The sequence below is a fragment of the Ptychodera flava genome, chromosome 15 (assembly GCF_041260155.1).
Source record: "Ptychodera flava strain L36383 chromosome 15, AS_Pfla_20210202, whole genome shotgun sequence".
Classification (NCBI taxonomy): domain Eukaryota; kingdom Metazoa; phylum Hemichordata; class Enteropneusta; family Ptychoderidae; genus Ptychodera; species Ptychodera flava.
In genome coordinates, this window is record NC_091942.1 from 16,101,114 (window position 1) to 16,113,393 (window position 12,280).

The following is a 12,280-nucleotide window of genomic DNA, read 5'->3' on the forward strand; positions in this document are numbered from 1 at the left end:
CATCAAAGGCCAGAAAAATGTATTCTGTGTATATTCAGAAAATGTCTTCTGTTCCTACAGACAAATAATCTCTGACCGACATCTCCGCTAGAAGTGAGTAATTATGTTAAATGTCCCTGACGCTTCCATTTCCGATGATACACAAAATAATTATTGACATAAGGTTGATAATCTTCGGAGGTTATAGTTACAGGATGTTGTTTCGTACGGGGGTTCTCATCATTACGGGAACTGGTTATGGAACTAGTTCTTTTACCTGAGACCAGAATTAATCCAGTACCAAGTTATTACAAAAGGCAGCAACTTTTCACATCTGTTGCTCTGCGCCCCGTAGAGTAACGTTGTTGGTACAATGCAAATGAATGAATGTATGAATGAAAGTCACTGATAACTGCCTAGATGCATGGCTCGCCTGAACGGTACAAAAGGAAGAGCCAAATAACAGCGCTTTATCTTGTCAATCAGCGATAACAGCGAGTACAGTTGGGTAAAATGAAAGGTGTAACTATGGAATGCCCAGGCCGAGAACTTTTACGATATTGAGTATTGATAAGATCTTTGCTTGGAGCCATGTCACGCTACCAACCATTTCAATACCGCAAAGGCTCAGGCTTTTTTCCTGACATTTATGGGTGAGATTTGTATTTACTTCAAACATATCCACATTCAGGTGAAGTCCTCGTGTGTGGCATTGAACAAATGATGGATGTTAATGCCTTTTTTCGGTCACTGGTTTCAATATGACGGGTCAATAACCGTGAAGTAGAGCCGTTTTACAGTGTATGCATTGAAACGCGTTTGTGTTTTTGATCTTTTTCACCTTAGGTTTCACGTCCACTCTGCGGCAGCGGATATTTTAGTCGTTGCAGACCTGTTTCTAACCATTAATTTCCGAGCAATTCATATATAAAGCAGCAGCTGTTCCAGATCGCCGTCTGCCTCTGTCCTTGTCTGACTGTCTTTTGTCTGTCTACAGCCTGTCAAGGTCTCTATTTTGCCTTACTCTGTCTCTGTGTGCGTGTATCTCTCTTTCTCGCACTCTCTCTTGCCTTGCTCTGTCTGTCTGTCTGCCTGTCTCTGTCGGCCTGTCTTTGCCTGTCTCTGTCTGTCTGTCTTTGTCTGTGTCTGTCTGTCTGTCTGTCTGTCTGTCTGTCTGTCTGTCTCTCTGTCTCTCTCTCTCTCTCTCTCTCTCTCTCTCTCTCTCTCTCTCTCTCTCTCTCTCTCTCTCTCTCTCTCTCTCTCTCTCTCTCTCTCTCTCTCTCTCTCTCTCTCTCTCTCTCCGAAAATCGCTATCACATGACATAACATCATCATCCCGGATCAGACTTGACAGTGACACGCTCCATTGGTGAGGCCGCGACATTTAACAAATGAAACAAAATGACTGTCCTGTTATTTCTAATTTTCGCATTATTACGCAGAAGCAAAAGGCGGATTTCCTCAAATCTGCACGAATCAATCATTAATTAAGCCAATTTGCTGTCATGGGTTGGGAATTCATGAACTCTCGAAGGGAGCTCTGACGTCAGACTCGATCACTATGGCGATAAGTCAAAGTACACGTGGTGACATGAAATCATGTTTGCGACTACCGTAAGAGTACAGCATAGGGACAATAAAGTATTAGATCTGGGTGTAACCCATCTAAAATAAAATATGGTATTGACTAAAGACACCAAAAGATAATGGCCTTTACTGTGTTCTCTTGGAAAGCCGACATTGTTCATTAAAACCCTCAAGTATGATCGGATCTCAACAGGTATTGACCATCCCTAAAAGAGATATCGAGCGATACTAACACACTTGTCTAAAAATATTTCAAAATATCTTTAACGGTTGCCTGTTCATTGATAAACCGTGCTTGGTGATCTTTTTCATCAAATGTTGACGACATTTTGTGAAATATTTGAAAGCACCATTTGAGTTCACGGTACAATCTAATACTATACGCGGAGAAATTAACGCTAGGTGCTTCTTAAAACACAGTCAGTGCGTGTGCAAGATTGTTGCTCAGAATTCCATTACTTCCTGGCGTGCTTGCCATGAGCAAAAATAAGTTATAGCCAATACCCAGCTGCGGTATACATGCTCATCTGTTTCTAGAAATTTGTAGCATCGTGCAAAAGAAATCACCATAACCTTTGGTATTTTGCATAGAGAAAGAGGCAATAAATTTTACTGTTCACCGCGCGGAATGGAGCAATAAATTTGCTGTTACCCACCTGGAACCGCTCAATAAATTCACTGCTGCCCGCTTGCCACCGAAGAGGAAGCTGACACATGGGGGGAGTTTAATATCTGGCCACCCTTCGATGCTTAAGTTTTTGCAGGATGCATCGCAAATTTTACATGATTACATGAATAACTCAGTGAGTAATAATATTTTGATGTAAATTTGAGTTTGAAACTTTACACGGTGCATTGGATATTAGTACGCTGGTTGTATCTACATGTTTGAAGTACCGAATGTGTAACATCTTCGAGCAATCTACAAAGTCCTGTTTTATCTTGTCATATTCGATCATGGCTAGAGAGCGAAACATACGTGTCTCATTTTTCTCCAAAAAATTGACCTTAATCGTGGTTTTCGTAACTGCAAAATGCATAATTCGAAAAAAAACTAAAAAACCCACCAGATACGCATAGGAGCTCATAATGAAATACCAGTGTATTGATTGTTAACCTTTGCGAATCAACAGTTACGTGATTTTTCAGCAATTTTCCCCCACCGTCCTCAATATATAGAAAATTTCGTCCTCAATTTGTGGGAAATTTAAGTCATGTCCCTTTGCACATATAGTCATAGACGAGATCTAGTCACATACGTCAAGTATGTATTCTCTTTTCTGTGCTTTGTCGCGAGGACTAAATGCAGTTTCAAGTACAGCGATAACAAGCTACAGTTACTTCCTGCCCACACCCTGCACGGCGAGTGTGTTTCCCCTCGGTCAATAAGTAATATTTTCCCGGTTGGTCCTGGTCAATTAGTTTGTCTCCCAGTGCAATCGTTGTGTGGGCTTGTCAAAGTTAATTGGACAAATAAATCGGGCTTTGATGAGCTACAGTCGGACACCGAGGGCTCTCCTTTTGCGATACGCAACCACTGCTACAAGAAGAACAACATCCCCTCCAAGGTATTAATTGAGAAGATATAAGGGGGAATTCGTCACAATCAGTATAGAAAAGTGCAAATGATAGCGATCGGGGACGCTGATATTTAAATCAACCAGGAGATGTTTCGTTGCACGAGAATCTCTCCGTCACAAGACAACGTCACGGCGGTTTAGTCGCCTGATAGAAACTTATTTTTCGGATGGCGTCTGATAATTGAGGAGCGTGGGGCATTTGTTTTCCCGCAAATTGCGCGATTTAAAAACGAACATGGTTCTGTTTAATTTCTCGACCCCGTTAACGTGTCCGTATTGATCTGGTGGCGCATCCATCTATTCGGTCGTTGCTGCGCTGTGATTGAAATACCGGGGCAATTGTATCGGCACTCCAGGCGCGCGCTAAAAGACAGCGACATGCCATCACTGAAGCAAACGATACGCCAAGTAACGGAGCGGGCACGGCTCTTCAGAGCGCGCCTCAAGGTACCCGTTCGTCGAGTTATTAATGGCTAACACGCAGAAAATAATGCCAGCGTACGGCAGTGGAACACTAATTTGGCAGGCAAGCACTTTGTGGGTTTTACATCACAATAAATCGCAGCTTTTATGACTCATCGAAGGATGAAATGGAACATGAAGCGCAAAACTAGCTTCATTTGAGGCAGTCAACGCCATTCAGTAAACGTCTTTCTATCAAATACGACATCGCAAAACGAGGGTAATTTACGTCGCAACAGTACTTAGCAAGGGGAAAAACTTCAGAATTCGAAAGCAGATCAAAGATGGTAATTTACTTCGTTCCGTCATCTGCAAACTTGTGTCGGAAGAGGTGGCCACGTGAGTTTACCAGTTTTCTTGTTTGTTTTATCCATTTCCTCTTTAATCACCTGAGAAAATAAGACTGGACGAAAAAGGAGGACGCATCATAACGGGGTAATTAATGACGACAGAGTTCGAGACTGTTTCTGCATAGCAGGGCGGGAAACGATAAGCTTACACAAGAGATTGGTTTCCACATTTTGCTGAACACAATATATTGTAAAACTGGGAATATAAATATTTCCATGTCCCGGAAGATTGATTTGTCTTGCTTTTTGTCTTCGAAGTTTTTAATACTTTTCCAGGCAGACATGGAAATCTCCGGAACGATTGCAACCAGCTTGCGTAAGTGTCTCGCGAAATGTCGCGAGGTTTTGCAAATCTTCTGCGCAAACTCAAACAGCCGTTCACCGTCTCCCATAAGGCCAAAATGACACGCATTATCAGTTATTGTACCGAACGTGGAGAAATTTGGGTCAAAGAAGAAGGGACTAAGACTGTACACAAATGTAGATGATGTCAGGTGTACTTTTTTGGGTAAAATCAATATGAAACTGCAACATTCCACATTTAAACAGTCAAACGGCCTCCTTTCGACGAGTGAATTCGACGTAACTTCTTTATTAATATTGACGTGGTTAAAGCATATACCTGATTATCAGCAGGTGGCCGTGTGATGACATCCAAATGTTATTTATAATTTAGCTTATAATGTAATAATTGATAGAGTACTATAATTATTCTTCTTGACTTGCATAGTTTTGTTTCATTTGTTGCAGTTGACAGCTGCTGTGTGCAGACGACTTGTCTACGTGGAGGCACGATTCTATAGCACTTTGAGATAAGAAAAGAGCGACATTTACGACTTTTACGACGCAGATAAAATTTCTCATTATCAGGGTACACCTGACATGCTGGGTGTGTGTTTCCCGCGCAGCCGTTCCACATAACGGTATAATCGATATCATTACGTCATAACACTCCCTCGAGTCGGTAATCTCTCCGTAAGATGCGACGCGCGAAAACGGGCACGTTTTGTTCACTGAACATTAAGGTAGAATTCACCTCGGGAACAGATATTTGGACTCTCAAACTTTTATAATTCTTTTCTGATCTACCACTCGTGGGGGTTCATTTTAAAGCTCTTGATGTAAGAATACTTTTTACCCTTTAAGTTTTTTGAAAATCGAAAATTTTACTTTTCTCTTTAGAGTTAACACAGGGATGGCGGCCATTTTGAATTTCAAATATCGGTAAATCTTAGGCAATTTGTGTCTCTAGTACCAAAATTTGCACGGTGACCCCTGATTTCTATTCTTAATTTCGAAAGAGAATGATTGGAATATTCCTTGAGGAAAGTCTTAGCAAAAGTTTAAGTCGTTCACTTTCGAGGTGCATACTATCTTAATAGCAAACGCGACTAATCTTTACAACCGTGCGGATGGGCAGCTCGCATTGGAAAAAACGGTAACAGCTGGTGTCTACTGGTTACTACAGGTTGTGATTGGTCAGAGCATACGACGCAGTCGCCTTGCGCCAGCATTTTGAGGAACTGTCCGAGGGTCAATCTACTTCGCCGCATCGGTAGCTAGTTGCATAAACGTTCATGTGATAGCACGTAACAATCATCCTTTTCAACTTATCGTAGGGCGGGTATGACATTGCGTGAAACGTGCTCGGGAAATTTGTGTGAATACCGTATTCATATTATATCATTGGGGGCCTAATACTACAGCCGGCTGGTGTTGTCTGTCACCAGTTTCAATTTTATCGTCAGTTTACAATGCAAAATGTTAAAAAAAAGAAAGTCGAAAATTTATAAGCATGTCGACTGCGGCGTTTCATAAACAGCGCATGACCTTAAACAAAAGGAGCATTGGTATCAAACTTCTAGTTGATGGTGCGTGGCACATTTCGTGTCCCAGCAGACTTCTGGAGGATTAAACCAGCCGACTGTCTGTAAATATGACGATAATTCGAAATGTACACTCTCCAAACAGGTTTTCCTTGGATATTTCCGTTATTGGGTTATAACTCGTATTCGCAACAGGTCACAGCTAACATAACGAGTCGGCAATCATGCCGAATGGTGTGAACCGAAAACTGCAAATTACGAAATACTTTCAGCCACATGGTAACGCGAATGAACTACAGTCGACCGATTTGAGTTGAACAATTAAACTACATTTAAATTAAAGTAGTTAACATTAATCTTTATTTTAAAAACCTGCACACGGGCTCAGGTGGATGCTCAATAGCATAGTTGTCGAAAATTATTGTCATGAAAATATTTTAACAGGGACATAACGAAAAATGGAGCAGCATGGATCATATAATAAACAACTCAATGTCAAATCCAGAGTTGTCGCTAGTCTTTTCAGAACTAGAGCTATCCGGTGCCTACAACGGAAATACCACTTCCATCAATCAGTTACTTTTAATTTTATTTTACTTGGAGTTTGTGGTTTTGCAGCTCTGTTCCCACTGGTAACCATCCCATCTCGAACGCGTGGTTGCTACTTAAATTGCCAGTTCTACACCCTCGTACAGTTTTCGATAGGTGAAAGACTCAGGGGGTACAGGTATCTTCGGCACTGATCAAAACAGAGTTATCACTGCAATCCGTGCTTGAAACATTTTGAAGAGATAATGTCGCTCTGTCGGCATTATTGTTTTTTTTTTCATATTTTGTATATTGAGGAGACTAAGTTATATTGGCATAACCTTGAAATATTCTGAAATAACGCACAGTGAGGATTGGATTACTTGAAACGAGCGCTTACAGATCCTTGATAACTAGTAACTCATCGAGTTCGTCCCTGACCCGCTTCTCTGTATACCAAACGATAGTTTGGAGTTCGAAAACCCAACATTAGAAAAAAAAACCGAAAAAGGTTGTTGGATGTTTCGACTGCTGGCAGTTTTATTAACGAATAAATTTCAAACAAATCCTGAAATTGCAAATAAGCATATAAACTGTTGCCGTGATGTAGCCCTCTGTATTTAACAAATTTGCGGACGATAATTGAAACTGAGCGACATCATCTGCCTGCTTATCATGCTCATGTTTTAATTATCCACTGTCCACCTCACAGATGGAGGAAATGGTGACATAATTTCTGGGATCCGTCATGCAGAAACATATGTTAATCAGCAACCCCCTGCTCTGCGCACTGCGACCTCCAGCGCAGGGTGTTATTTAATATCAAGCGTGTCCAACCATGGGTTGATTTTGAGAACATATTTCACAACACAGAGACACATAAACAGTGCCTATTTCCCCTTTAAAAAGCCTTGCTCAGATTTGTACAGTTTAATTTTTTTGAGCTGTTGACCGGGAACTGTTTCAGCTTCATTATCGCAGCTTTTAAAGTGGATTAGTGTATTTGCTGAAGATAAATACGGGATGTACTTGACACCGGTTTAATTATCTTTTCAAAGGGAAGTCCAATTCACGACAAAACATTGCGCTGTCGACAAGCCGGATGGTTATTTGCACTGCGAATATCTGTCTCTACATTTGCAATGTTGGTCCCAATTATTAAGATACTTAGTCGACACAGATGGAACTTATGGTCTGTAAATATTATTTCCATGGCTGTACAAAATGCATATAGGTGGGATTTTATTTTTTTATTTTCGAACCAATACCTGATGCGATGAATAATAACAATTGTCACATTGTGCTAGTTGTGCTAGATACGTTTTTTTTATATTGCGGATTGTTACTGGCAGTAGTGAAGTACAAATGATTATAACAAATTATTTGTATTATTACAAAAACATGGCATCAGATTACACGCTCCACTTAAGCTCACTCACGCCAACGAAATGCGCTCCAAGCAATCTTGTATAAAAATTAGCGTCACACGCGTCCCCGTCTACGATGTGAACGAAATGCAGAGATCTGTGATTCGATTACTCCGAGTTCAAGGCACCACGTCCGATCTGAATTCAATTCCCTCAATCAGCGTCCTCGAAAAAAATAAAAGCAGTTCGATATCCTTGGCAATCGGTTTCCCCTTTTGGCGATTTACGCCAATTGCTGCATTTGTTAAGACTGTATGTCCAAATGTCTCGCCCAGGAAAATCACAAAGTGTTAAAAGCAATAACGACTATACAAGTTCGCGACATAGACTATAATCTGCCGCGCTCTTCATCCAGACCGTCGACTTCATAACAATATCAAAACTTGACAGAGAAACAAAAAAATATTCACAAACATGTCCGGTATATACTATCGAAAGTGGGGTAGAATTTTAACTAGGTTGGAAACAAAGAAATGATGATATCGATGGAAGGTGCAATAAAAGTGCGATGACACAGTTTTAAAAATGTTCACTGGCATTTTCCCCATGTTTCTGGCACCAAGAGTTTTTGACGTGTGTTCAAGTGCTGCGTGTTGCGATCAGTTGATATGTTACTTGCAAGTAGCAAGACTCTGGATGCATCTTATAGGTCATGGGAACCTAAACTCGACTGTGGACGCCACAGAGCAATTCATTGTCCATCGGTGTACAGGTATCAACCATCATATTTGTATTCAGATCTATATTCCCGGTGAGTGTATCAGTTTATCCATATTGCTTGCTACTGGGTGCATTGTCGCGTGTCGCATACATTCCAACAATTGGTGGGAGGGAAGAGATCGTTCGTTCCGCATTGAACTCAAATTGGTGTCGGGTCTCAGTGAAAAAGTCTCCCCTCCTTTATGAAATAACACAATCATTTCTGCTGGGGTCGCCGTCGTGTTTCATTTTAGGCTTGCTGGTGCGGCGGATCAAACTCCGGCTTCGTCGCATCATTTTCTCCTCGCTGGCTTCTTGAATGCTCGACGGCTTGCCGGTTTTCGAACGCTCGCTCATCCTCCGCCTGAGAATTGGGCTGAGTTGTCTGGCCGCGGGTATGTTGGCCTGGTGGAGTAACTGTTGGAAAATGTCCAATATATTCGTATTGGTCTTGGCGGACACCTCAATGAAGGAGCCATGCCAGTTTTCCCGAGCAATGTGGTCCTCCACGTCGTTTTTGTCAACCTGCCTGTCTAAATTCAGGTCAGTTTTATTCCCTACCACGACTAATGGAATCTCGTGGTAATTTGATTTCTGTTCACGAATTTGCTCGTAAATCTGTTTGACTTCGTCGAAAGAATCCTTGTCGTCGATGCTGTAAACTAGCAAGAACGCATGCGCAGTGGAGATGGAGAGTCTTCTCATCGCGGGAAACGCCTGGGAACCGGCCGTATCCAAAATATCAACTTTGATTACGCTGCCATTAATGTCGTACTCACGGCAATGAAGATCCTCTATTGTTTCCCTATACTTGTCGGTGAAGTGGGCTTGCAGAAATCTTGCGATAATTGAACTTTTCCCAACTTTGCCGGCGCCGAGCACCACCAAACGATGTCTGAGATCAGAATCCCCCATCGTGGCTGTCCAGGAGAAAATTACAGTTCGACGTAAAAGGCAAAGAGAGATAGAACGTTAAAAACAGTGAGCACCGTCCGTGTATCCGTAATCAAGGACGCCTATACGTGACATACACAGAGATCACACAACATTTAGAATTTCAGTCGTCAAATCGGGTTCAAAGGTCGGAAACCTTGATAACAGCTGTCTGCTGCTGTGTAGGCGACGATTCTCTGCTGACGGTATCCGCGAGGTGAGGATGCGTTTCCACGAATTGTTAGTCGTGCTCTCTATTGAGAGCGTCACTTTGAAAAGCTAACACGGCGAGCGCAGTCATCACAGCCAGGCGCGATCCTGATTTGATAGGTCGGTGCCACTCCCGTGCGTGGACCGCATTAACATATGAATCTCCGACGTAATTTCCGTTTTGGTATAGCCCTGTGTCTGTACAAAACAGAGGTGATGAACATGTCCGGTACAAAAGAATTTAAATTCAAATCCTGGTGATAATAACGCAGTTCCCTAATTAATCCGCATGTTCTAATGGTTTATATATAATAGCTCAATTAACCCTGACAGCGGAATTGATTTTTTACTGGAACTGTGATGTCCGATAAAGATTAGTTTTTCTTTTTAATTTGTTATCTACAGTCATCGACGTTACATCCTCACAAATATCGGAGGGTGATTCAGATTTAAAATGATGACATAGGAGATAATTAGAGCAGAGTTGTGCGTATGTGTGTGCGTGCCTGTGCAAGTTTGACACCGCAAACGTGGTACGTGACCCAGAAAAAGGTTCACAAAGGTGCGACAGCGTGCGACTGTACAACGTGGCGTATTTTATGGACGAACAGTTGAGAGCGGTTCCTTTCTAGTGTATGAACCTATTACTCTACTGCGAACAACCGTCGACTGGTCGCAGCCGTCCGGGAGGGATGAACGCTTCTCGCGGCGGAAGTAAGCCACAAAAAGGTCGCCGAGGCACGACACAGCATCAACAGGGAACCCAGCGGACATCCAGCAAAAGAGCGTGTTATGCTACCTCCGTCCTCATTCATGTAAGCTCCACGTTGCAGCCTGAGGAAAGAGAAGACACAAACAGTCACAATCAAAAGACAATCTATGTATAGTCTGTGTGACAAAAACACTGTACAAGCGTCCCTTTTTATTCCACACTATTATAAACCAAAAAATATCTCGATGCCATCTCTGTCGTTTTTGAACTCTCAGGTTATACATTATATACTATCGTTTAAACTCATCACATCCATCGAATGGTTAAAAATAACCATTGTAGCACTGCTGATGTGTACCAGCACAGCGGAAGGGTTTGCGTCAATGGTAGTACAATACGTCGATTTATCTATGGTTTTGCGTCCGTCAATGGCGTATTTTCACACGATCGATTACGTTGCAAAGACGAAAATCACGGTAAACTGCATTCGAGCGGAGTAAATACAGGTAATTCGTAAGTACAAAACATCGACCAGTATCCTCCACGACAAACACTGATACCGGAAGTGGTGCTGATTTGATGGCTATTATCATATTTGTCCCTATCGTGAAAATGCGCGCGCTTGAATTCGATTGCCAGCTAACTTTGATTTTTTCACAATTTTTCTTTTGTGCGTCAAAATCTTGTTGTACTCCCGAAAGCATGCTCAAACACCAACTATTTAGCTTGTCAACACAGCATCTGAATATGTAAAATGCTATCTTTCTATCGTTCACATTTAAATTCTAGTCCGGACCAGAATTCACTTGTAACAATGACAGTGCAGTCCATACATGTACAGACTGAGCTGCCAAGCTTTGGGGAGTAGAACGAGAAACTGCAATTGAGATTATATACAAAAACGCAGAAAAATCATCAAAAGTGATAGCTACTGGCCTTTTCAGCTTTGATTTCGTATTTAAACGGCAGAATGCGAATGCATAGCAGACGGACAAGCGTATGACTAATGGCATATCTGGAATGCGGGAGAGACAAGAGTACATAAGAGACTGTTTGACTATAGTGTCATGTCAGGGGTAGCATGGTAAAACCGAAACTGTCGTTCACTACAAATTCCAACGTCTGTTAAAATATATGGTCTTTAGGCCAAGTCAAGAATTCGAACTCTTATCCTAGCATTTATTTTTGAATCTATACTCCATACAATTTTCCTTTCCTTTACTACAAACAAACGAACTGACTTTATTTGCATTCACTCGGTGTGTAGCAGGAGTGAACGCGTTTGATAAAGCGTACAAACACGTTTGATTGTCGTCGCATCGGTTGTATTTCAATAAAGCTGAAAAAAAATCACAGAGCGAGAGCCATAGAACGTAATTTGGCCCGATTGTATAATCACAGACCTAACCTCGACCGTGAATCGGGGACTGATTAATATATCAGATTTGCTAATATGCTTGATTCTCTATTTTTATTCGAACCGCCCTGCACGATGCCAAGAGAGAGAATGTCTCTGGAATTCAACAAGTGGGGGTTAAAAAGCGTGCAGGTTTCTACACTTGATTGTCATGCAATTGAAATCACAGCTCTATTTTCACTACTGACTGCGTAATTATGTGTCAGTCCTTCATCTGCTCACGCAAACAACACATCTTCAGCTCTCTAAGAAGAGCAATATAGAGGTGGGTAGCTACAAAACAATCCGATGCAAATAAATGAATAGTTCATTCCGACATTCTCTGATGGCAGTAATCACTTCTTATCCCATTATTGATAGACCCTGAATACTAATCCCATAGCCGTGATAAATCGCAGAAACGAGATGTGAATTGAATGTGCGCCCGTTTTCTCAGTTCTGAATACGACCCTATCTATTGACCTGTTATCATAACATGACGTCGGCCACGGCAACTGTTTTAAATATGCAAATTAGTGGCTAATGACAATCAGAGGAAGAACCTTACCAGGGCCAGCCACAACCGTGTGT

The 12,280-nt window shown here is 41.7% G+C and overlaps 1 protein-coding gene across 4 annotated transcripts in view; it reads right to left on the bottom strand.

Moving 5' to 3' along the window:
• Nucleotides 1–7,619: 7,619 nt before the first annotated feature.
• The window catches only part of LOC139151326 (GTP-binding protein Di-Ras2-like), a 65,088-nt gene continuing 60,427 nt past the window's right edge, over nucleotides 7,620–12,280 (bottom strand). For all 4 annotated transcript variants that reach the window (XM_070724024.1, XM_070724021.1, XM_070724023.1 and 1 more), the window contains exon 2: nucleotides 7,620–10,415. In XM_070724024.1, the coding sequence (XP_070580125.1) occupies nucleotides 8,640–9,353 (714 nt within the window). In that variant the 5' untranslated portion in view covers nucleotides 9,354–10,415 and the 3' untranslated portion in view covers nucleotides 7,620–8,639. The remainder of the gene's footprint in view (nucleotides 10,416–12,280) is intronic.